Source organism: Grammomys surdaster, unplaced genomic scaffold (genome assembly GCF_004785775.1).
Source record: "Grammomys surdaster isolate TR1022 unplaced genomic scaffold, NIH_TR_1.0 125976, whole genome shotgun sequence".
NCBI classification, from domain to species: Eukaryota; Metazoa; Chordata; class Mammalia; order Rodentia; family Muridae; genus Grammomys; species Grammomys surdaster.
Window position 1 is genome coordinate 516,939 of NW_021620792.1, and position 24,665 is coordinate 541,603.

The window sequence follows — 24,665 nt, forward strand, 5'->3', positions numbered from 1 at the left end:
AATTTGAAGAGACTGCTTGTATGGAGAACAGTTTTGTCCACTTTGTTGAGTGGCAGGGTTCCTATATTAATACTCCTGGCCACTGTCAGTCTGTTTTGATTGGAAATCCACTGGCACTTGTGTCATGTGTTGTCCATAATTCAGAGGTGGCTTACAGTTTCAGGAAGATGTGCATAGATTAAATGCCAGTATTTTATGTGCGCCAGCCTTGTGTCAGGCTCACAGGACGCAGAGAGCAGAGCATTGGCCCGACTCTTCTGGAAATAGTTCGTCATTGATTGATTTTTATAATATAACTAAATTGAAGAAGAAAAGACTTCATTATCTTTTATAGTGGTCCTCAAAGACCCTGTCTGTCAGTATTTTGAATATTTTAGTTTTACTTAAAAATTTATATTCTTAACAGTTGCACCACTTTATCAGTCTTAGTTTATATGATATCAGCTTTCTCTCCCAGGTATTTAGTGAGATCTGTGTTAACTTTTTTTTTTTTAAGATGTATTTATTTTATGTATATGAGTACACTGTAGCTGTCAGACACACCGGAAGAGGGCATCGGATCTCATTTCAGATGGTTGTGAGCCACCATGTGGTTGTTGGGAATTAACTCAGGACCTCTGGAAGAGCAGTCAGTAGCTTAACCACTGAGCCATCTTTCCAGCCCCAATCTGTGTGAACTTTAAAATCAAATGCCTGCTGCATATATGATGCCTGAGCTCCAGAAGTTCTCGGCTCAGAAGCAAGAGGCTGTCTGTGATGAGATCCATTGTAGCCTTCATACTCCCATCTTCACATCGCTTCCCCTTGCTCTGTGTGTCACACTGCACGAGTCCTTGGGGAAATTCTTCCACTGTTCCTTGTTCCCTAAAACCGCCTGAAGGTTCTAGTGTCTGTGTAGTCCAGTGAGCTTGTTCAGATGGTCCTTACACAGTGCTGAGCTGTGGGTTAGGATGCCCAACAGAGCCCTCACTGTCAGTCACTGAAGCAGTGCCAATTGGCCACTCCCCTAGAGCCAGGGCTGCCTTGCTCCTGACTGCCAAGATCTATCCTGATAGGTCAGCTGGGTCAGGCTCGCTAGTGTTGCTAAGATCACCCTGACCTCTTAGACAGCCATCTCTTCCTGTCTCTGTTAGAGACCTGGAAGTGCCGAGGCAGCAGCTTTCAGTGCCGTGAAGCTCTGGCTCTGCCACTCAAGCACTGCCATGGCCGTTTGAGTCTCGCTCTCCATTTTGATGATGTCTTGGTCTAGGTTTTAGGACAGGCACTTGAGAAATGTTGGGAAATGAAGTGAATTCTTTCGCATGGTGACCAAGGATGATTTTCTTTAAAGATGGTAATGAAACACCAGGTCTTCTGTCTCCTGTACTCTGTCTGTCCATCCCCAGGGTTAGTCAGTGCTTTTGGGGGAAAGGCAGCGTTAGATGTTTAAACAGTTTGATGTTTTAATGGGGATAAGCCTAACCATCCTAGAAAGCAGTGGCCTTGATGCAGCCATCATGGGAGGGACCTGTGGTGTAGGGACATCTGGAAGGTTCTCAGGACATAGTGCAGGCATCCCAGAGTCTCTACATGGACAGGTTTGGTCAAGAGGTTTTGCATTTTTGTTTTGTTGAGAATAGAGCCCATAATATATTTATTAAGTCAAATAAGAGAGAGCCCTGGAGTTGACTGGGCATTCCCTTTAGACTGGCCACTGTCTGAAATGGGAATGATGAGAGCTTCTGTCACCTGTACCATCACAGTGGGTGTGGCGAGAAGGGATAGGTCAGCCGTCAACAGGCGGACAGACTGACAGGACATACTTGAGGGAAGCCAGGGAGTCTTTTTCTGAGAATATAACCTAGAGACACTCTTTCTCAGTGTTTTAGTGCTAAGCTCGGGTGACTCACATTGGGAGTAAGGCAAGCAGTTCTGGACACCAGTGTGCTGATACCTTCTTCCTCTTGCTTGTGCACTGTGTGCTTGTATTACACCCAGAGCTGCCTCTGTTGCTCTATCTGCCCCAAAAATATTCAGATTGTGTTTAGTGTCTAAACTCAGAACAAGTAATGAATGCTTGCAGTTTAAATATTAGTTATGATCTCTTCCTTATAAGTGACGTTGCATCTGACCATATGGAGTGAGATGCTGCTGTGTACGTCTTTCAGGTGGCGTGCGCATGTTTATCATGTCTGTTGCTTTAGGGAAAACACAAAGAACCCCACAGACCTAGCACATTGATACTGATTGGTTAGTGGGGTGTGTGTGTGTGTGTGTGTGTGTGTGTGTGTATGTGGTGGGGGAGAGATGGGGCAAGATTCTCTCATCCCTGCAGATAGTGTTGTTGCTGGGGGTAGAGACCAAGCCTCACAGATGTGAGTTTGGCAGGTACAGTATCCAACAGCCTGCACCTGTGGTGGTCCAGATGTTCTAATTGTGCTTGCTTTCCAGGAGAGAGCGGAGGCGCACAGAGTGCTGCCAGTCACCTCGGGTCCCAAGATGGGGGGATGATAACTATGCACAGTCCAAAGAGATCAAGGAAGATCCCTCCTAAGCTCCACAATCACATGGTCCATCGAGTCTGGAAGGAGTGCATCCTCAACAGAGCCCAGTCCAAGTACGTGCTGTGCGTTGTGGTTAGTCACAGCTCCTTGACCGCAGGATGAAGAGGGCAAGTCAGTCACATGTACGACTGTGGGACCAAACTCAAAGATCTCCAGATTGTCATTTTTACGATTTAAACTCAGTAGAGTATGATATAAAACAAAGATGCTAAAAAGCAGGACATTGCTTTACCTGATTTATGTATTGTGGATAATTTTCAGGTTCTTGATCATATGAACGTTGACATAGTGTTGATGTGACATCTGCCAACAAGGACAGATCAGAGCTTTACCCTGACTGTCAGGACAGAACTATGGTTGTGAACTATTGTTTGAGGACCAAATTCCCTGAAGCCTCTGCAAGAGCAGCCAGTGATCTCAACCCCTTTGCCAACCGTCTCTCTAGCCCCTAATATTATTATTTTAAAAACAGTGCCTGTGGAGGCCAAAAGAGTTGTTGGGTCCCCAACACATGGAGTCATAAGCAACTGGGAGCTGCCAGACATGGGTGCTGGGAACCAAACTCAGGTCCTCTGGGGGCAACCAAGCATGCGTAAACACTGAGTCACCTCTCCAGCCTGTCATGTGGGTACTCTTGTTACTAATAACTTTTCACTTAGAAATAATGTAAGCTCTTCTAAGAGAGTATAGTTCAAAGTTCTGTGTGTGGGTTCAATAGCTGCCCTTTGGGTCAAGCTTTTAGCAAATTCATGTTAAACATTTACTTTCAGATGAATTGATCCTGGAATAGCTCACTGAAGACATGCTAGACAGACTCTAAAATAATTGTATCGCAAATCTAGTTTAGACTTGAAAACTGTCCCCAATCTCTTAGAAAAGAGTGTCTCCTTCAGAATAATTAATACAAATATTTTTACTTCTCTTCAATGCTCAGATAATTTTTCAGTTAGTATTTCTTTTTTATCATCTTCTGATTTTTCTCAAAAGTAGCCTCACACCTGCTGTTTCTGACAGATCATGTCCCTCTCTTACTGGCCCAGAGTAGGAGCTGAGGCTCCCAGGAAGGTAGAAAAGGCTGTCTCAAGGATTCCCATAGACCACCGGGTGAATCTGTGGCATCAGTGCTGGAGATGAGGAGTCAGGGCGCTTCCTCTTGTTTCCAGCCGCTTGTTATTAATGACAGTGAAAGTGTTAGAATGTTGCCTTTAGTGTAGGAGCTTCTGGGGCGGTTCACAGCATAGCAGTATATATGACTTGTAGCCGTTTTCAAACAGTAGCTTAAAAGTCCTTACATAATGTTAAGTGACTTTGTATATAGCGTGTGTGTGTGTGCGTGTGCGTGTGCGTGTGTGTGCGCGCACGCGCACGCGCATGTGAGTGTGTGGTATTAAACCCAGGCCTTACTCATGCAGGCAGAAGTGACTTTTGAAAGGCAGCAACAGAGTAGGTTATGCACTGCTGTGTGTACTGCCCATGTAAATGTGGGATGACCCTAGTTGAAGCAGGAGCACTTGAACCTGCCTCTGTGTGTCTAGTAGACAGACCGTTGACCTCCTCAGTCATCAGCAGGATCCATTTCTATGTAAAAAGGATTCACACTTTAAGGGCAAAAGAACTTTGAATGAGTTAGCTCGTTGTGTGGACACACTTTTTCACCCTTTCTAGGAGGAGTCAGATGTCAACGCCCACCCGGGAAGAAGAACCTGCTCACAGTCCTCCTGCCTGGGATTTTGTGGACCCAACCCAAAGAGTCAGCTGTTCCTGCTCCAGGTGGGTGTGGAGAAGCCGCAGCAGAGGCATAGACAGCAGCGTCCACGTTGGCTGGCCACGGCTGCACAGCCCCCTTCATCTTCTGTGCAGTGGGGTTTTATTGGCAGGATTCAGAGTTTAGTACTGAACGCTGGCTGCCTGAAGTCAACAGAACTTGGATGAAGTGTCTGGAAAGTGACTTTTGAGATCCTTTCTTTTGAGGGTCTGTGTTACTGTTAGAGGCGGGGTGTTTGCTGACTACTAAGAGCACGGCCTTAGCGGTGTCTCAGTTGCTCGTCTCTGGAGTGTTTGCATGGCCGCTCACCTCCCCTTCACCCCGTGACTTAACACCATTGTGTGGTAGGACAGGATCTATCTCACTGCCGTGGGCGTTTGCAGCTTTGGAAGTGTTTTAGGGGAGGTAAACCTATCTCCCTGTCAGCCGATAGCTTTTCCACTTACGAGTCTAGAGCTTCTGAGGCATGCGTTTCTCATGAGCTTCCACAGGCCTTCTGGGAGTAAGGGCGTCTGTTGAGAAGGTGAACAGCCGCTGCCGTCTCAGCAGGCATTGCTGAGGTGTGGGTGGACTGGGGAAGGGAATGCAAACTCTGTCCATTGACTTGGAGAATGGAATGCTGGCTCCATGCTCTTTCCAAGTGGTGTCTTAGTGGGCAGCCCCTGTTCCTTCAACCAGCATACTCAGGCTTGGCTTGCCGAGCAGCTCTGGGAAGGAGTTGTTTGCTCACTAGGTGTTCTCTCTGAGGGCATTCAGGTCTCCTCCCGTCTTAGGGCAGGTTGAGTCTGCAGTAGCTGAAGCAATCTCAATCAGTCAATCAATCTCTGTCTCTCTGTCTCTCTGTCTCTCTGTCTCTCTCTCTCTCTCTCTCTCTCTCTCTCTCTCTCTCTCTCTCTCCTTCCCTCCTTCCCTCCTTCCCTCCCCTCCTCCCCCTCCGCCTCCCCTGTCTGACTCTTGGAGGCTGGATGTATACCTTTAGCAAGGATGTGAGGTATAAAATATGGTCAGTTTTATTTGTGCCCTTTTTTTCTTTTTCCTAATCTTTTCTACAATCTAGGTGTTTTCTTAAAACATTGTTTACTTATTAGTGTCACATTTAAAATATTATTGTCAGTATATTTAGTAAATACTGTGTTACTTTCTGTGCTCTGGGATTGCTGCTCTAGTTCTCAGCCGAAGGGCTTATTCCCCAGGCTCTTCCTGGTTTCCTCCTCCCACTGTTGACCACGCCCCCTCTCTCCAAGGCTGCTCTCCCAGTTGTTGAGGCTGGGCACCTTGGTAACTGGGGGTTTGGCACATGCTCTCTCAGTGAAGGGCACATTCCTGCTCTTAAATATTGTGGAGCTGAAAGAGACAGGTTCAGAAGCTTACACGAGTTCCAACAGATCCTCTCTTTGAAGAGTCTGCATAAGAACCCTGCCAGAAGATGAGTACAGCCACCTCTCCTGGGGAAGTCCCGATGTGTATGTCAGAGTTAGAAACGAGCACCTGACAGACTGGAGGTGTTTACTAACTGCAGGGCCCGTGGTACATGGCACACCTCTGCTTGCTTTTTCCCTTATAGCCTTACTCAAAGTCAGCTGCTTTTTGGTTTTGCTTTTTTTTTTTTAAGATTTAAACAGTTTGAGCGGAGTGTTTGCAGGTTATCTGCTGTAGGATTGCCAAACCATATGGAAGGCCTGTTCCTTTCACTATTTAATGGTTGAATGGAACAGAGCAGCCATTCTACTATCCCACTAAAGCATCCCATCATGCCACACAAATCCATTTTACTGCCCATGAGGGCATCATTTAGTTCAATGCAGCAGTAATTTAATACCACCCAAGTGGCCTCAGAGTCACCACTGCACCACTGGAGAGCTTGCAGTCTTCCCTTGGAGTGATGTACAGTCAGAGAAGCTGGCTGACCTGTTGTGGAACTTGGCTGTGTAGAGTAAACTTGGCATCATTTAGTGGTCCTGACCAAGCCGTTCCTCAGGCCTGTGTTTGCCAACAAGTGTGGTCAGATGTGCCCCCTTGCTGAGATGCGATGGGGCTCACATGCGTGTGCATGTGTTCTGAGCTCCAGCCCATCTTCACGTGTGTCTGAAGTTCACAGTTGTCTCTTGTTCCTTTCCAGACATGGTCAGAGACAAGGTTTAGGAGGCCATGGGTCCTGTCAAGTGTTCTTGTTTATCTTGGTCTCACATTCTTCAGAGGGTGGAGCACAGTGATTTCATTCCCAGTGTGCAATGTTACAAGTCATTTAAGCCACTGTGTGTTACCATAGAGCTGAAATGCAGAGATTGAATTTTTTGCCTTTTCTGGTCCCTTCAAGACTCGCAGTCTTCAGATGCAGTGAGAGTAGATATCTGTAGCTCTTGTCTGACCATCAAGGTTTAAGATGAGCAGGGTTGTAAGCTCTCTTTCTCCTCAGGCTTACTTTTTATCTGCTTGACCTTATATGTGAGTGGTTCCTGATTCCCTGCCAGACACCTGTATCTTAGTGCTTGTAACCATATTGGATGCTGGAGCCTTTCATGCTGACGAAGGTGGAGCCTTAGCAGAGACACTTGTTATGTGATGTCGCAGACATGCCATGATCTGTACCTGGGTCTGTGTTGACGTCACTTTAACTCTCGTTGTAGACATAAACTTTTAAAACGGTGTGCAGCAGGACCCAGCCGGCCTCCCACCATCTCTCAGCCAGGCTTCAGTGCAGGACTGCCGTCGTCTTCATCCTTACCACCTCCTGCTTCTTCCAAGCACAAAACCACAGAAAGACAAGAAAAAGGAGACAAGTTGCAAAAGAGACCCTTGGTGCCCTTTCACCACAGGCCTTCTGTGGCCGAAGAGTTATGCATGGAGCAGGATGCACCTGGACAGAAGCTGGGGCTGCCAGGGATAGACGCCTCCATAGAGGTGGCGACCAGCCGCAAGTATGATAAGCAAATGGCCGTGCCTTCCAGAAACACAAGCAAGCAAATTAATCTGAATCCTATGGATTCACCGCATTCCCCCATTTCCCCTCTGCCCCCCACACTCAGCCCTCAGCCACGAGGTCAGGAGGCAGAGAGTTTGGACCCACCTTCTGTCCCTGTGAACCCTGCCCTCTATGGAAATGGGCTAGACCTTCAGCAGCTGTCTACTCTAGAGGACAGAACTGTCCTTGTAGGCCAAAGACTGCCTCTGATGGCAGAGGCCAGTGAGACAGCCTTGTACAGTGGGCTCAGGCCTTCTTACACCGAGTCGTCAGACAGGTGGTGGAAGAGCTTTCGTCTCCCACCGGGTGAGGATGTTGAATTCCGGCCTCCAGAGCTGCAGGCGGAGAAGTTTGACACTGTACTGGATGTGAACCCCGAGAGCACTGCCCTGCAAAGGTGAGCTGGTCCTGGGGTGGGGATGCATGCCCTGCTCTCTCTGTAAAGTCTGTGTGTTCAGCATGCTGAATGCATAGCAGCACTGCCCAGGCCTGATCCTGGGTTCAATCCCCAGAAAGGAGAGTGTGGGCTCTGTGACCTTCACATGCGTGGTACATGAACATGGACACAACGTAAATAAGAAGAAATGTCAGAGTCATAAATACTGCTCGGAAAAAGGTGCCATTTGACCTTCCCTTATTCAATTGTCACTCATTTTCCCTTTTAGACTCTTAGCACAACCTAACAAGCGGTTCAAAATCTGGCAGGATGAGCAGCCTCAGGTGCAGCCACCCCCTTTCCTCGACCCGTCAGCTCTGTCACAGCAGCCTGGTGACACTCTGGGAGAAGTCAATGACCCGTACACCTTTGAGGATGGTGACATAAAGTACATCTTCACAGCAAATAAGAAATGCAAGCAGGGGACGGAGAAGGACTCCCTGAAAAAGAACAAGGTACCATTTACCACAGCGCGAGTCCAGCAGCCTGTGGGTTTTGGCATTTACGGTGTGTGTGGCAGAGTCCTGAGGCAGAGTGTCTGAGGTCGTCCTGCCTGGTCGCTCTGTCCTCATACGCATACTCTTGGTACTACTGTACGGGGCAGCGCTCTGTTCCTCTTTCTGTCATGGCTCACCATTGCTCCAGAGTCAGCCTAGCATAAAGGAAGCTGCGTGCTCTCCAGGCTGTAGCTTATGCTGTGCATGGCTCCTCTCATGTGCTAATTACTGTTGGCCTGTGCTCCCTGCTTCTTTCTTTTAAAAAACTTTCCAAACTATTTAAGATGTAAAGCAAAAAGTGTTGAGGGCAGTGTCTCTTCCTACGCGGTGCTCATGTTCACTGCTGAGACCGTGCCTGTGTGTTCTCTGACTACAGATCAGCACTGCCCATAGCCCGGCAGTGGGAGCGGTCAGGCTCCATTGCTATGACAGTGAGTGCTGGGGGTGCCCGCCGCATTAGCGTTTGGCATCTAAGGAAGCGTTTGGCAAAAGTAGGGAAGGATGGCAGTTAAAGAGGCTAATAGAGTCGAGGGGACAATGTGCTGGGTCTGTGTAGATCCAGAGGCTTGCTCTGTCATTTATGAAGACAGCGTTGGATGGCGGGACAGGTCCTTAATGACATCCACCAGCAAGCACCACCGAGCCTCAGAGAGCACCTAGAGGGTTGCGAGAGGTGGGCGCTCTCATTCTGTGCGGTGCAGAGCAGAGCACGGGTCTGCCTTTGATTCCCTTTGGTTTCGTACACCATGGTTTCCCACACTGCTCATAACAAGTTCCATCCGACGCGCTAATTCTTTGTGTTCTCCTCATACCCCACACCTTGGGTTGCTGTTCATGTGTTTTGTTTGGCTGAATTTATTACACAGTCAGAGGATGGATTTGGTACCAAGGATGTCACTACACCAGGTCATTCCACGCCGGTGCCTGATGGGAAAAATGCCATGTCTATTTTCAGTTCTGCTGCTAAAACAGGTGTGTACATTGTTTTTCACTCACTTGGATTGTTGGTAGAGTAAAACACAAGGGCGATGCTTCTCAGTTAAGACCGTAGTCCTGTCGCTGTAGCAGTGACTTGATCACCACTTATTTATTTATTTATTTATTTATTTATTTATTTATTTATTTATTTTTTGTGGATTGTCTTTTTGTTTGTTTCAAAGCTGATAAACATATTTGGAAATAATTGTTTCTAAATTTAAGTAGGACCTAGAGAGGGAATTCCCAGCAGACCTTGTTTACCGAGGTCCAGTCCATGTCCTTCCCTGTCTCCCTCGGCTGAGAGCCTGCTCACTCTGTCCTCACCTTCTTCCCACAGATGTCCGGCAGGACAGTGCTGCTGGCAGAGCTGGCTCTGGGAGCCTTACCCAGGTGACAGATCTGGCACCTTCCCTGCATGACTTAGACAACATCTTTGATAACTCTGATGACGACGAGCTTGGGGTGAGTTGGCTGTAGCTGCACACGTGAGACCTGTCGTGTGGAGGCTGTGCCAGACACAGAACTCTGCTTCTAGGAACTAAAGGAGTGTCTAGAGGCTCCTGTAATTTGAACCTCTGAGTACCGTTTACTGGTGCTTTCCTGTGCTACACATCATTATTCTCCATAGCTGTGAATATTAAAATCCTTTACATTTATTTTAATAAACCCTCCTGAATATTATCGCACTATACATTATGTATATTTCTTTAGAGGAGATTTTTCCAAATAATGCATACAACTTTTCTTCACCTAATAATGGAGCAGCAAGTGTGCAGTCGCAGCGCTGTGCTGGGGCGTGGGATGTGGGCACGTGAATACAGGGTGAGAACAGGTTAGAATTCTGCGGAAGTGACCTGAGCTAAGAGCCAGGGAGTTTGTGTGCTCATCCTTCCTTCATCTCTGTCCCTTGGGCAAACGTAAGCACTCGCTGTCTCTAGGGATGCTACAGCTGAATAAGACACACTCTTTTCAAAGAACTTAGTTAACTTTTTTCATTTATTTACATAATCTTCCTCTTCATCTATTTTATATAAAGTTTTCAAACAATTTGAGATCAGTTCTTTTGCGACTGATAACTGATGCAATTTACAAATTTAGATACTTGATTAAATTACTGGCTTTATGCTAAAACCACAAACCAGGTAAAACAGCCTATAAATGTATTTACTGCTGAGTTCAGCGTCACAGCAGCATCTAAGGGTACTGACCATCGAAGTGCAGAGGGGCAGGGCGGAGGTGTTTAAATTGAGGCTCTGGGTTAAGTTAGTAGGGATCAGATGTCTAACTTTAAACTCAAAGGTAGCTAATCAACAGATCTTATGCCATTGGAGCTGCATATAGCTCCTGGGGATGAGATGACCACAGCCTTGACAAACGGATTTGTTGGAGAGGGGAAAGACTGGGGTCATGAGGGGTCGGGCATCGGGTGAGTGTGGAATGAGCCCTTATTGGACAGCAGGGAGAAGCAGCTAATCACTGTAGACTGGCTAGCAGACTGCTCATCTGCTTCCTGGTGGCCTGCCCTTAGGGATGTGCTCAGGAGGACCTTGTCTGCCTTCCAGAACTTCCAGAGCTCTGCTGAATGCCGAGCTGGGGGAAGCACGTGCACTCTTTTGTTTTTAAATCTGGATTGCAGGAAATAAGAATTCTATTTGTTATTTTTTGCATTGGAGTACAGGAGCCTTAATTCAGACAGTCACTACCTGAAAGAGAAGGGTATGGGGGTGTGAAGAGTGACTGAGAGGGAGGGCTTGTTCCCTGGCTGCTGCTCTGGGCCTTGGAGAGTTCTGCTTTTATTTTGACTACCAGGAAGATGGGCACAGGCTGAGCTGGGATGGAGGGGCAGGAGGACCTTGTTAGGAAGGAGCTTCTGGTGCTGATGAGAGTAAAGCATGGAAGGAAGGGGATCCTGTTAGCCAAGCGGAAGGAGCAGGAAGGGCAGGGCAGAGAATCGAGGCCGGCGGGTGCTGTGCCGGCTAGCTCTGTGCCGGCTCTGTGCTAGCTCTGTGCCGCTGGCTCTGTGCCGGCTAGCTCTGTGCAGGGCTTTTTCACTGGCCACAGCGATGGGGACAGTGACGGAGCTGTCTACTCTGTGACTTCATTCCCTGTACAAGTTATAAATTACTGTTGGGCTTAATGAAAAAATGACTCTCTGAGGAATATATTTTAAGCAATATTAAACGCAAAGGAGATGTTTTTAATTGAATTTTTATTTTTTTGAAATAAGAGTTTCTTCTTTGCTTTCTTCTGCCGTATTTATTGATAAAACTAATTTACCTAGTGAGTGGAGGAGGGAGGGAGGCAGCTGGCTGAACAGTCAGATTTGTTTGAATTTAAATGTACATTTCAGCTGTATATTATGTAACTGTAAATAAAAGGTGTTAGATCTGTAAGAAATATTTTTTTAAAAACCTATTTAAAAATTTATTAAATTTATTCAAAAATATATTTATTTTATGTATATGAGTACACTGTTGCTGTTTTCAGACACAGCAGAAGTAAGTCACCATGTGGTGAATTGAACTCATGACCTCTGGGAGAGCGGTCAGTGCTCTTAACCGCCCCCAGATCTATTCTTTTATGTTACTGCATATACTTTATTTTGTGACCAGCCTATTTGAGTTCTTAATGGTATTCTTTCCTAGTAAGGAAATTGCCTTGTTTTGAGTAACTGGTCAGTTGTCTGTATTCAGAGGTTCATAGATGGAGCTGCCTTTGTGAAGACAGAGGTTAACTTTTAAATGGGAATGATAAAACATAAACCTATCGCTCTGGGGAGCACAGGACCACTGTTTTAATCGCCTCCTCCCAAGGAGGAAGAGCCAGCCCCACAGCCAGCAGCTGCTGGAATACCCAGCTAGCTACCATGTTGGCAAAGCTGCCCTGGTACTGACCTGGAGGCCGTGTGCCTGAAGGCCTGTGCGGTCTTCCCAGCAGGCTCCTGCAAGCAGCCTTCCTTGCCTTCTCTTCCTGGAGAGCCTGTTAGTGTGGTCCTGCCATTGCCTGAGGAGGGTCTGGGAGCCTTAGGAGGACATGCTACTTTAGTCTTAGGGTCAGTAGGTGTGCACTTCAAAGGGTTCTAACCGCACAACTTCGTTTTCAGGCTGTGTCCCCTGCTCTCCGCTCATCCAGAATGCCTACTGTTGGGACTGAGGAGCGGCCCCCTGGGAAGGACGGAAGAGCTGCTGGCCCTTACCCTCCAAGTAGGTGCAGGAGCCTGAGCTGACATGGTTACCATTGAGAATTAAAACTTAAGAAGCTAGTGCTTCTGAGAAGGCAGGAAGCTGGTCAGAGGCGGGAACCATCCTCATTTGATGTCATTCTGCTTGGCTTTCAAACTAAGTGAAGCCACAGATAGAGGGCAGGAGGGTCTGGTGGAGGCCACTTCCCCAGTGGCTCACATTTAACTTCAGAGAAGTTAAAGAAAGCACTTGTGCTTTCAAAACTTGAATGGACTTATAGATAATGAATGTTTGTCGGGGTTTGTCATGCAGGTTTAGGTTTCTCATTGAGTCCGCTGATGGTAATAACCTTTCACACTGGCGGAGGGCAGAAGTAGTGTAGTCTACCTGAAGGAAATATGGGCCCACAGTGAGAGGTGGCCCTGCAGACCCTGAGGGGAACACACCCCATTGAAAATCACCCTGTGCCGGGCGGTGGTGGCGCACGCCTTTAACCCCAGCACTTGGGAGGCAGAGGCAGGCGGATTTCTGAGTTCGAGGCCAGCCTGGTCTACAGAGTGAGTTCCAGGACAGACAGGGCTACGCAGAGAAACCCTGTCTCGAAAAACCAAAAAAAAAAGGAAAAGAAAATCACCCTGTGATTTCTGCTCATTCGCTTCAGCTGGTATTGAGAACAGATTGAGGGGAAAACTGCCATGTCACAGGATGAGTCCGAAAGTTTTATGACCCTATAAATGTAGTCTGACTTGCTCAGACCTAGGAAGTGGGTTGTGTGCAAAGATTGGATTGTGACAGTTTAAGTAGATCCACAGCTTCTTACTCAAGCATGACATGGGAGGAAATGAATAATGATAGCCAGCCAGTCGCTGTAGGATTTGTTAATTAACATGAAAGAAACATGTACTTATGGGTAGATCAGGTGAGGACTTTTAGTTAGTTAGTCCTTTCTGTTTCCTTATGAGGGCTTGCAGCAGGAGCCATTACAGTGTCGGAAGATGTAGCCAAGGCTGGCCACTCACTGCAGCCATCCTGCAGGGTAGTCCTTAGACTGTGCACTAGTGTTTCATTTTTGTTTAAAATGTAATTGCTGTAGAGTAGACTCAGCATCTGAAGCTAAAGTACAGGCTGGTAATAATGGGTTAAAATACAGCACTGAAGTAAAGAGCCAGCAAGATCCAATACAAGGCCTGAGTGAATCTGTAATGGGAGGGAGGGAGGGAGGGAGGGAGGGAAAGTGGGTGGGTCAGAGACAGACACAGTGCCTAGACACAGTGTCCCCTCAACAGTAGCAGTGCAAGCAGCATGGCGTGTTGTCATCTCTGCTCTGCGTTCCTGACTGCTGGTGAGCTGTGAAATACAGTATGTGCAAGGGCACCGCCCAGCAGCTTACAAAGAAACTGCAAGCTGAGGCAGCACTTGTGCATCTACTTAGGACACCCAATGGAAGTACTTTTGTTAATGTATTTCTACCGGCTTAACTGTGTCAGAGACCATTTTTAATGTAGCCAAGAATGAGAAGTCATCGATCCCTTCCCGGGCACTCTAGCGGTGTGTGTCTTACGTGTCCAGCCTGTCTCAGTTCATTCCAGTTCTCTTGTGGTCTGAATTCCCAGGAGCCACTTGTAGCTAGTGCATAGAGGTGAAAGGACAAGATCCTGTATTACTAAGTTGTGTATGTAACAATGAAGGATCAATACACTGAGGAGACCAGTTGCCTAGGGATTTTTTTCTTGAAATTCAGTCTTTTTGAAGAATGAATCTTTTTTTTTTTTTGGTTTTTCGAGACAGGGTTTCTCTGTGTAGCCCTGCCTCTTGGAACTCACTCTGTAGACCAGGCTGGCCTCGAACTCAGAAATCCGCCTGCCTCTGCCTCCCAAGTGCTGGGACTAAAGGCGTGCGCCACCACTGCACCACTGCCCGGTGAAGAATGAATCTTAAATAAAAAAAAAAAAAACCAAAAACGAGTTGGACCATTCAGTTTGTTTAATACTGTGCTTTGCTGTGCTCTATGCTCTGAGGCAGTGGGTTCCTGAGAAGGAAGGCAGTGCGTAGAGACGGGGCGGAGGGAGTGAGGCAGCTGACAGGAATGGCAGGCCGCAGCCCTCTGGTCCCACCTGGTAGAGCTGCCCATGCCATTTCTCGGGGCAGGATCGTGCTGGCTGGCACAGCGGGGCCTGGCGTTTGATTCCCAGGCTCTCCTTTCTCTTTTTCTTCTGTGGACTTCCCCGGGGTCTGCTCGTAGAGCCTGTGTCTGTGCACTGTTTTCATTGCAGTGCACTCCTAGTTGGGAGGTGGACAGAGTGTGCTCACCTCCCTCCCGTGTACTAAGGCGCAGTGGCAAAGTGCTCACCTGAGCTCTGCCTTCTCTCTAAGTGCAGGCTGAGGCTACCCACTCCAGTGCTGGCGGGGCTGACAGTAGGGTCTCCCTTTGCAGTATCTGATGGTCAGAATGCAGAGAGCACTTTCTAAAGTGGGCCTGTTGCAGCTGAAATTCTATCCAGTCTTTGTGGAAGTGAGCAGGGTGCCAGAGGCTCTGAAAACATGGGGCTGTGACTGTATAGCATTAGGAAGGCAGCTGGCCTTAGCGTGTTTCTTACAGGAAATTGAAAACAAACCTATTTATTTATGTGTCTTAATTTTTATTTTTATTATTTTTAATTGTGTGAGTCTGTGTCTGTGTGTGTGTGTGTGTGAGAGAGAGAGTCTGTGTGTGTGTGCACGCACGTGTGTGTACTCGCTCACAGTACAGGTTCTCTTGGAAGCCAGTGGTGTTGGTTCCCCTGGAGCTGGATCACAGATGGCTGTGAGCCGCCATGTATGTGGGTGCTGGAAACTGAACCTGGGTCCTCTGCAAGAGCAGCCATGCTGTTAACTGCTAAGACATCTCTCCAGCCTTTGTAATTTTTTTTGTTGTTTGAAAAGGTCTCATCGTGTAGCCCCAGCTGGCCTCGAACTTGCTGTATACAGCTCTACTATAGACCAGAATGGCCTTGAACTCAGAGATAAGCCGGCCCCTGCCTCCTGAGGCCTCAGCATTGCTGGGATTAAAGGCTTTGCCACTCTTAAGTTAAAAGTCCATTCTGGAAACACACACACACTGTTTTAGTGTTCCCTGTTCATCTTTCCTTCCCACCCCTTCCCATCCACTCTGCCCTCCTCTCACCAGCTATGTCTCCCCAGATGGAGACTCCTCCAAAGCCTTGTTTGGGTAAAACTTTTGTCATAGTTTGAAGCTTACTGTTCTGACTGTATGAGAATTCGGCTTTAATTTCATGTTATAATCATAGAGTTGTTGCTCTTTAGCTTGGGGAAATGTTAGAGGCACAGTACACATTTCTCAAGTCAGCTTTTACCCTTTGTTTGAAGCAAATGTGTTCATTTGATTTTGGAGACCTTTCTCCTGCTTTAGAGTCAATAACTTGTGTATAGGGTCTCCAGTTGAGTTGCAGGCATTTTCAAGTTGTAAATCCTAGTATACAGATAGCATGCAGAGGCTCTGGAAGGCCGCTCAGCACCGCCTGTATCTCCCTCCCTCTGGAGTGAGCTGTTGGAAGCTCCTTGTCCCAGTGGCAAGCAGGCAAGCCTGTTAAAGTCACATATCTAAGGGAAGCTTGCTATGAGTTGGTGGATGAGGCCCTGAGGAAGGCAGGATCCCCGCCATAGCCGAGCTTTTCCTGGAGGATGTGGACCCTGGAGAGGCAGCAGCCAGAGCCTAATCGGCATGGTCAAGTTCATTGTCTCAGTCATTCCTGCTTAAGGCCTAGGTGCTTAGTTAAATGTTGGGGCCTCAAGAACAGCAATAGCCACGGAAACCCGGGGGAGGGGGTTGGGGGGGGCATCAAACGTAATAACAGCCACCAACTCCTAGTTCCAGACACAGGACACCACCTAGTGGCCATGCTCTGTAACCTCAACTTGCATTGTATTAGGCACAGCCTGCTTTTGAGAATGAGAACCTTCATTTAACCAGTTCATGAACTGTTATCAGATATACTGTCTCTGTGAAGACAGTGGAAATGGGGACTGTGAGCTCTCCTCCTTCCTTGCTGGGGAGAGAAGCCAGGAATGTGCACAGGCTTGCTAAGCATGGACTGTGAACTGTTTTTCTGCCACCGAGTCTTTCGTAAACTGTGTGCCCTGCTCTGCTGACAGTCCCCTCAGAGGCTGCATAGTGTTAGTAATCCTAACTCTAAAACATTACGTCTAGAAAGACAGCGTGAAGTTATTCCCCAGAGAGCAGAGCTGTGACTCAGTCACACCATCCCCAGCCTTACTCTAAATCAGTTTTGTTTTCTCTACTATTTCATGAACACTTGGAAATGAAGATAGATGTTCATGGGATAGTTTCTTCTTGACTCATCTCCTTCAGGGTTTTCAGAGTCAGTTATTGGAAGAACATTGCATGCTCTGCAGACCCTGTTCCTGCAGTAGTTAGCATTATACCATGCCACACAGCCCTGGGGAGAGGGGGCGTCTCAGGGAAGTGTAGGTGTCTGAGAGTGACTGGAGTCTTCACATTCTATTAGCCTTGTGTGGACACCGCTATGCCTGGCTGCTTGTCCCACCTTTTAGGAATCTTGCTGTTAAGATGCACTTTTAATTTTGTTTTTAGCAGTTGCAGACTTGCAAAGGATGTTCCCCACTCCTCCGTCACTGGAGCAGCATCCTGCATTTTCTCCTGTGATGAATTATAAAGACGGAGTAAGTTCAGAGACAGTGACTGCGTTGGGCATGATGGAGAGTCCTGTGGTCAGCATGGTCCCCACACACCTCACGGAGTTCAGGATGGAAGTGGAAGATGGCTTAGGAAGTCCCAAGCCAGAGGAGATAAAGGTAATAGCCAGTGTGTGGACTTCCCCAAGGCTGGTGGCTTCTCCGTGAGCCCCCCCAACAAGTGCATAAGGACCATGGAAACCAGAGCACATTAGTAGACAGTCACTCCATGACCATAGTTACTTCATCAGCTGTGTTGTCATTAGAGTTTTCTTTTTACTTATTGTTGTAGAGAACTATTGAATGACAGTAGATTCTGTGCCTTAGTTTTAAGAAGCACGAGCAACCATGTCTGGTTCCAGTGTGCCTGCATTAAACCAGCCACATTTCATTGTCACAGGATTTTTCCTATGTGCACAAAGTGCCACAGTTCCAGCCTTTCGTGGGGTCCTCCATGTTTGCTCCGCTGAAGACGCTGCCGAGCCATTGCCTGCTGCCCCTGAAGACACCTGACGCCTGTCTGTTCCGGCCCTCGTGGGCAGTTCCCCCTAAAATGGAGCAGCTGCCCACACCCCCTGCAGCTTCTTCCATAAGAGACGGCTACAAGTATGTGCGAGAGGGAGGGGCTTCACCACTTACCATATATGATGCCACCTCATTCTTTGCTAAGGACTTGCCACAGGGCCACAGCAGCTCAGTCTCAGAGACTGCTTTCTTGCTTACTCTTGTTTTTGACCATGTCGTCTTGTGCGGGACTGTGTGTTTATTTTTAAATGAAATTTCCTCTCTGTGTGCGTGTTTGTGTGTGTAGACAAATTACAATTATTTCAGAGCTACGTGTAAGGCTAAGCTGGTGTTCGACACACACTTGACTGGAGTTGCCGGTGTTTGCCGGTGGTGGGAGGAGCTGTGACTTTTGTAAGGTAATGATTTTAGTGTGGGACTTTACAGTTAGGTAAAACAGTGACAGATTGAGGTGTGACTGGAGAGAGTAAAGGGAGACAGAGCTGGGGACTTGGACGTCTCACACTGCCCGGAGAAACAGTATTTGTATCAGCAGTGCAGAGTCCACTTTCTTTGAAAGAAAGAACTTCTTACTCAGATAAAGCAGAAATTGACAAATGCAAATGTGTATTCAGGCCTCATGCTTGTGTGGATGGATAAACAAGTAAGGGCAGGTTGTGGGTGCTGTGCCGTGTCACTGCAGGAACGGTGGAGATGAGTGGGCTCCAGCACATGTCCCTTCTCAGGGACAGTTGTCAGGCAGGGAGACCGAATATTGTCTGATTTTAAAATGGTAGCAGCTAACTCAGAGCTAAGCCATGGGAGCAAGTGCACCAAGTTCCTGGGCCAGGGCTCGTCTTTGGCCATGTGTCTGTGACAGACACCAGCAGGTTGTCACATAATCGGAGTCAGAGTGAGGAACTGGGCGGAAAAAATGATAGAAGGACCCTGGACTTGGGAGCCAGCACCAACATGCCGTGTGACAGTTTCTGAAAAGGCTACGTGGGTTTGCAGGGCCCTGCACCTGCATCTTCCTCTCCTTACAGTGGGATTATTCTCCCCAGAACTTTGGGGGAGCTCCAGCAGCCAGGCTCCATTTGGGCTCTAGCTGCTGAGTGAGGTCCTGGAACCTCAGCCCAGACTCTCTGGACAGGTTCTGGTAGTCTTCACGCTCACTCCCGCCCTGTGCCCTCTGCAGCCAGAGGTTAGATTGGTGGCGCTGTGGAGCCTGTGCTACAGGAAGGTGCTTTTGTTCACCAGGTCTGATGTGGCCATGGCCAGCCTTGGCTCCTTACTGTGTGGCCAGTGGGTTGTTAGCTCTGCTTCACTTCAGACTAGTCCTGGGGTCTGGTAGCTGCTTTACCGAGTGGGTGGCACAGCTCTGTGCTGACAGGGTCCTGCTGGGCTCTCCAGTGCACACCACATGCTGGGCTCACCCGTCACACTTGGTCCACTTGCTGATGCTTGCTTCAGGCCTGCTTCAGGTCGTGTCTCTCTGTCGCTCTGCTGACTGTCCCACTTTTTGCACAGGGTTGGTCTTCAGTCCGTTCTTAATGAACAGGGAAGAGTGAGGCTGCTCAGTAAGCAGAGGTCTTTCCTACCTGGGGACAAGTGGAGGCTGTAGATGTTGACGTAGCAATCATGGCTCCTTTGTGATCCAAACTGCAGAATCATTTTACAGTTTTGTTGACCAGGAAAATTTAAAAGGAACCCAATAAGTGTGCAGATAGTTGTGTATTGCATCAGTTAGTTTGTGTGCCAGCTTTTGTCTGAGCCCAGGAACCCTTGTCTGTCTGTCAGTCAGGGTTTATAGAAATCCTGCCTGATTCAGACACCTGGACCAGTCAGTGGTAGAGGTTCTTAAGGACTGCAGGCAGTGACATGTGTAAGGAAGTGGATGGAGCTCACAGAGGAGCACAGGCTTCATGTGTCAAGTCATTAGGGCTGAAATCCGTGCTGTCCCTGATGCTTGTGAGTGACAGTGAGCTTGTGCACTGTCTCCAGGCCTGTGGGAGTATGGTGAGGATGTGTTTTATAGTGGTGGACCATGCACATGGTGCAGACATGGTCTCCTTTTCTGCCTGGCTGCTCTCCCCAAGCCACTGCTTATGAGATAAAACAGCCCTGTCTATCTTGGGAATGAGAATGATTGGGTGTAACGTTGAAGGATGAAGGGGACCAAAAGGGAGCCCTCAGGAACCTCTTGGTGCATCCTTCCCAGTGACTGCTGAGTGACACTAAACTCTGTAGGACAGACAAACAGATGGGCACAGCAGCACACAGTGCTGGGGACACGAAAACCCCTACCAGGGCTGCCTTCTCAATTAGGAGAGCACCACATTTGAATGTGCGTGTGTTTACAGCTATTTCATGTCATCACAGAGTTATAGCCTCCAAGAAAAGTGCACAGGCAGGCTCTCAGTTTCAAAGATGGCAAAGGCATAGCTGCACAGTAGATGCAGACCCAGCCCTGCAGCCTTCCAGCTCATCTAGGCTGCACTCCTGCACTTCCCCCTCACCGCTACTTTGTGTCTGTTGCAGTAACGTGCCTAGCGTCGGGAGCCTTGCAGACCCAGACTATCTGAACACCCCACAGATGAACACGCCTGTGACGCTCAACAGTGCTGCCCCTGCCAGCAACAGTGGAGCCGGCGTCCTCCCGTCTCCAGCTACCCCTCGATTCTCTGTCCCCACACCACGAACCCCCAGAACTCCAAGAACTCCCAGAGGTGGGGGCACTGCTAGTGGCCAAGGGTCTGTGAAATACGACAGCACCGATCAGGGGTCACCAGCGTCCACCCCCTCTACCACAAGACCCCTTAACTCTGTGGAGCCTGCCACCATGCAGCCAATTCCCGAGGCCCACAGTCTTTATGTCACCCTGATTCTGTCAGATTCTGTGATGAATGTCTTCAAGGACAGGAACTTTGATAGCTGTTGCATTTGCGCCTGCAACATGAACATCAAAGGGGCAGATGTGGGGCTGTACATCCCCGACTCCTCCAAGGAGGACCAGTACCGATGCACCTGTGGGTTCAGTGCCATCGTCAACCGCAAATTGGGCTACAACTCGGGGCTCTTCCTTGAGGATGAGCTTGATATTTTTGGAAAGAATTCTGACATTGGCCAAGCTGCAGAGAGACGTCTGATGATGTGCCAGACCTCCTGCCAGTCCACCTTGCTTTCTCAGGTGGACGGCACCCGGAAAGCCCCAGAGCCCCCCATAAGCCTCCTCCTCCTCCTCCAGAATCAGCACACGCAGCCCTTCGCTTCTCTCAGCTTCCTGGACTACATCTCCTCCAATAGTCGCCATGCGCTCTCCTGTGTGAGCTGGACGTATGACCGGGTGCAGGCGGACAACAACGATTACTGGACAGAGTGCGTCAACGCATTGGAACAGGGGAGACAGTATGTGGACAACCCCACAGGCGGGAAGGTGGACGAAGCTCTGGTGAGAAGTGCCACCGTACACTGTTGGCCGCACAGCAACGGTAGGTATCCCAGAGGGCAGACTTGTATCAGAAGCTACCCCGCTGCACATGACGGACAAAGGACCAGAAGTGAGGGCTGGGCTGTCTTCTCTGCCTTGGGTGGGCTGCCTTCTGCTGAAGCTTTTGGAAACAAGTAACCGCCTCTTGAGGCTCTACCATTCCGTTACACCACAAACGGGTGGTGCATGTTGGCAGCTTGTGGCCAAGTGTGTAAAACTGATGGTCATTGTTCCTGCCTGTAGGTATCCAGTCATCCTACGGTATGCAGTTGCCATGGTGTCTCTTTCTGAAACTGGCCGCACATCCCGAGTATTTTCTCCTTCTGGTTTGTCAGTGTGCTGCGTATCAGTGAGCACATAAGTCTTTGCTGTGCTTACAGGGCACATCCCAGGGCCTTGTGTATTTAAAATTGCCAGTCAGCCCAAGGTCTAGTTGAGTAGTAGAGTTCGTGGTTTGCATGTGCGAAGCCCCTGGTCAGTGCCTAGCTCTGTGGGGAGATGGGAAACCTACCTCCAAGTGACGGCCATGTTTGGAGTAGAGCTTTACAAATGCCGAGTGGGCTCCCCTGCTACTCTGGGATCCTTCCAGGCACAGAGAGAGACCAAGGGGGAAAGCACCTGCCAGCATGGACTGTGTAATATGTTTGCAATTAAATTAGCACACAGGAAGCCCTGGAAGCAAAGTGCAAGTGACAGAAACAGGAGGCAGAGGACCCTTGTGTAGGGAAGGTCAGGGTTGCCCCGAGCAGGCAGCAGCAGTTACATTGAGGCTTCACAGTGGCACTGAGCTCTGTGACACTCATGTCCCACAGGGAACAGAAAGGTGTGGGAAATAAGGGCCACCGTGGGGTGGAGGGCTCATCCGAAGAGCAGGAAAGATAATCAGTCATGGGAGGTATTTTTAAAATGATAGTGAGATCATGTTTGTGAAGGTAAACAGAGGACAGACAGAAGTGTGCTTTCTGACCAGAGTGTAGGAAGAGGAGAGAAAGTACTGAGGACAGATCGGGGGAAACTAAAAACCAAATGGAAACCAGCAGGTGGGACTGGAGAGGCAGCTCAATGTCTAGGAGCCTGGACTGGTGCTTGCAGGGGCAAAGGCAGGGGAGTCTCTGAATTTCAGGCCACCCTGCTCTACATAGCAAGTTCCAGGCTAGCCAGGGCTGTATAGTGAGTCTCTGTCTGAGGGGAGAAAAAGCACCTGTGCTCTCAGTAAAGGACGTGAGTTCAGTCCCCAGCATCCACATCAAAGTACCCAAGAAGGCATGTAACTGTAGCCCCAAGGAATTTGATGACCTCATCTGGCCTCTGTGGATACCTCCACCTCTGTGCTGGTACCCATATGCAGGCACACATGCACGCATGTGGTGAAACTTTTATTTAGATTTATATGTATGAGTGTTTTGCCCGCATGTATGTCTGTGCACCATGTGCATGCCTGGTCCCCACAGAGGTCGGCAGAGGTTGGAGGACCCTGGAGCTGTAACTACAGATGGCTGTGAGCTACCATGTCGGTGTTGGTACTTGAACCCCAGTCCTCTGCAAGAACAAGTGCTCCTGACTGCTGCGTCAGCTCTCCATCCAGCCCCAATTTATGATAAAAAAAAATTGTTACGTAATGGAGAGAAAATAAATGATAGCTTGCTTTAGGGTGGGAGGAATTTTTTTTTTTTTTTTTTTTTGGTTTGGTTTTTCGAGACAGGGTTTCTCTGTGTAGCCCTGGCTGTCCTGGAACTCACTCTGTAGACCAGGTTAGCCTCGAACTCTCAAACTCAGAAATCCACCTGCCTCTGCCTCCAAAGTGCTGGGATTAAAGGCGTGCGCCACCACCGCCCGGCGGGAGGAATTCTTGTAGGTGCATTTCAGAGCCGTCCAGAGAGTAGCACAGGGCCTTTTTTCTCTATAAAGCATTCAGTGTTCCCCAAAGATATTTTACAAGGTTTTCTAGGTCTTTTCCTTTTTGTTCCCTTATCTTCAGAATGATGCTGTGTAAATGAAAGGAGCTTGGTAACTAAGAAACCTTGTGCCTGTCTCCTCAGAAATCCTGGAAATAGGTTTACATGATTGGAAAAATGAGACTTCTTTACTTTCTTCACACAGTTTTTTTTTTTTTTTAATTGGATATTTTATGTATTTACATTTCAGATGTCATCCCCTTTCCCCATCCCCCCAACCCTCTACCCCATCCCCCCTCCTCCTTTTTGATTTTATACCATTTTTCACACAGTTTTTTTTAATTGAATACTTCCAAGTAGTGCAATCCACTTCTCTCTTTACTCTTGTTACCAAGTTACTGGTTCTTTTCTTTCATTTGGAAGAGCCCGCTTCCTCTTGACGCCCAGGTTGCCCGTCTCCTATAGTGAGAACCAGGCTGGCATCTAGAAGGGGGCGTGCTGCGCTGACGCCCTTGTCCTCTGCTCTTCTCTCCTGCCACAGTGCTGGACACGAGCATGCTCTCATCACACGACGTGGTGCGCATGCTGCTGTCCCTGCAGCCCTTCCTGCAGGACGCTATCCAGAAGAAGCGCACAGGCAGGACCTGGGAGAACATCCAGCACGTGCAGGGGCCGCTCACCTGGCAGCAGTTCCACAAGATGGCGGGGCGTGGGACCTACGGTGAGCAGACCTTGCTGTTTGAATTTCCTTTGTGCTTCTGTGCTCTGGGGGCTGCGAGGCCCTGCTTCCTTGGTCATATTTAGGTTCCCTAAAGGAGCTCGGCCTCAGCACATGGTGCCTGTCATCAGGCTTCTGGGTTTGCTCGGCCTCCTGCTCCATGGCCAGGATCCCTGTTGTCCTCAAGCACACGGAAACAGTGTGCCTGTTAGTAAGCCTGGCTTGCTAACTTCTGCCTTCATTCTCCTTGGCCCTGTCTAAGATGGTCTGACTCTTGTGAGGCTCTTCATTGGGGCCCGTTTAGTGAGCTGAGAGCAGGAGGCCTGTAGTGCATGTCATAGTCCCATGGCTCAGACACCCGGGTCAGAACATCGGGGACTGCCAAGCTGTCCAGCATGGGAAGAGACTCATCTTCCTTCCTAAACAGCACTGTCTTCCAGGGTCAGAAGAGTCTCCTGAGCCACTGCCCATCCCCACTCTACTGGTGGGCTACGACAAGGAATTTTTGACCATCTCACCCTTCGCCTTGCCCTTCTGGGAGAGGCTGCTCTTGGAGCCCTATGGGGGCCACCGCGACGTTGCTTATATTGTGGTGTGTCCAGAAAATGAGGCCTTGCTCGAAGGAGCCAAAACTTTCTTCAGGGACTTGAGTGCTGTGTATGAGGTGAGCATGTGGTGGGGCTCCCTCTCTGTCGTGGGGCCTGCATCTATTACTGGGGCTGTTACTGAAGGAACGAACCTGGAGCTCAGTCTTGAGAAACTGTTGTAAATAGGATGACTCGGGAGGCCTGTAGACATACAAGGCACGTGTACTTTATCTTTCCATTTGGGCTATAAGAGTTCCAGAAAGTGGTACTGAAGAAACACTGACCTTGAGAATCTCTGAATTGAAGGGTGAATGCTTTAACACCATGTGCGTCTTACTACTAACATTTGCTAGATTAAAAGCCGGTAGCCATATTGCTATGAAAAGCAGGAAGGT

General features: G+C 48.6%; 1 protein-coding gene across 2 annotated transcripts in view; it reads left to right on the forward strand.

Annotated features, from left to right (window-relative positions):
* Window positions 1-24,665, forward strand: part of Med13l (mediator complex subunit 13L) — a 203,458-nt gene that overhangs the window by 159,488 nt on the left and 19,305 nt on the right. For both annotated transcript variants that reach the window (XM_028753911.1, XM_028753913.1), the window contains exons 8-19: window positions 2,431-2,596; window positions 4,209-4,313; window positions 6,936-7,667; window positions 7,936-8,161; window positions 9,070-9,175; window positions 9,519-9,643; window positions 12,285-12,384; window positions 16,976-17,196; window positions 17,477-17,682; window positions 20,122-21,071; window positions 23,507-23,686; window positions 24,124-24,347. In XM_028753911.1, coding sequence (XP_028609744.1) covers window positions 2,431-2,596; window positions 4,209-4,313; window positions 6,936-7,667; window positions 7,936-8,161; window positions 9,070-9,175; window positions 9,519-9,643; window positions 12,285-12,384; window positions 16,976-17,196; window positions 17,477-17,682; window positions 20,122-21,071; window positions 23,507-23,686; window positions 24,124-24,347 — 3,341 coding nt within the window. The remainder of the gene's footprint in view (window positions 1-2,430; window positions 2,597-4,208; window positions 4,314-6,935; window positions 7,668-7,935; window positions 8,162-9,069; window positions 9,176-9,518; window positions 9,644-12,284; window positions 12,385-16,975; window positions 17,197-17,476; window positions 17,683-20,121; window positions 21,072-23,506; window positions 23,687-24,123; window positions 24,348-24,665) is intronic.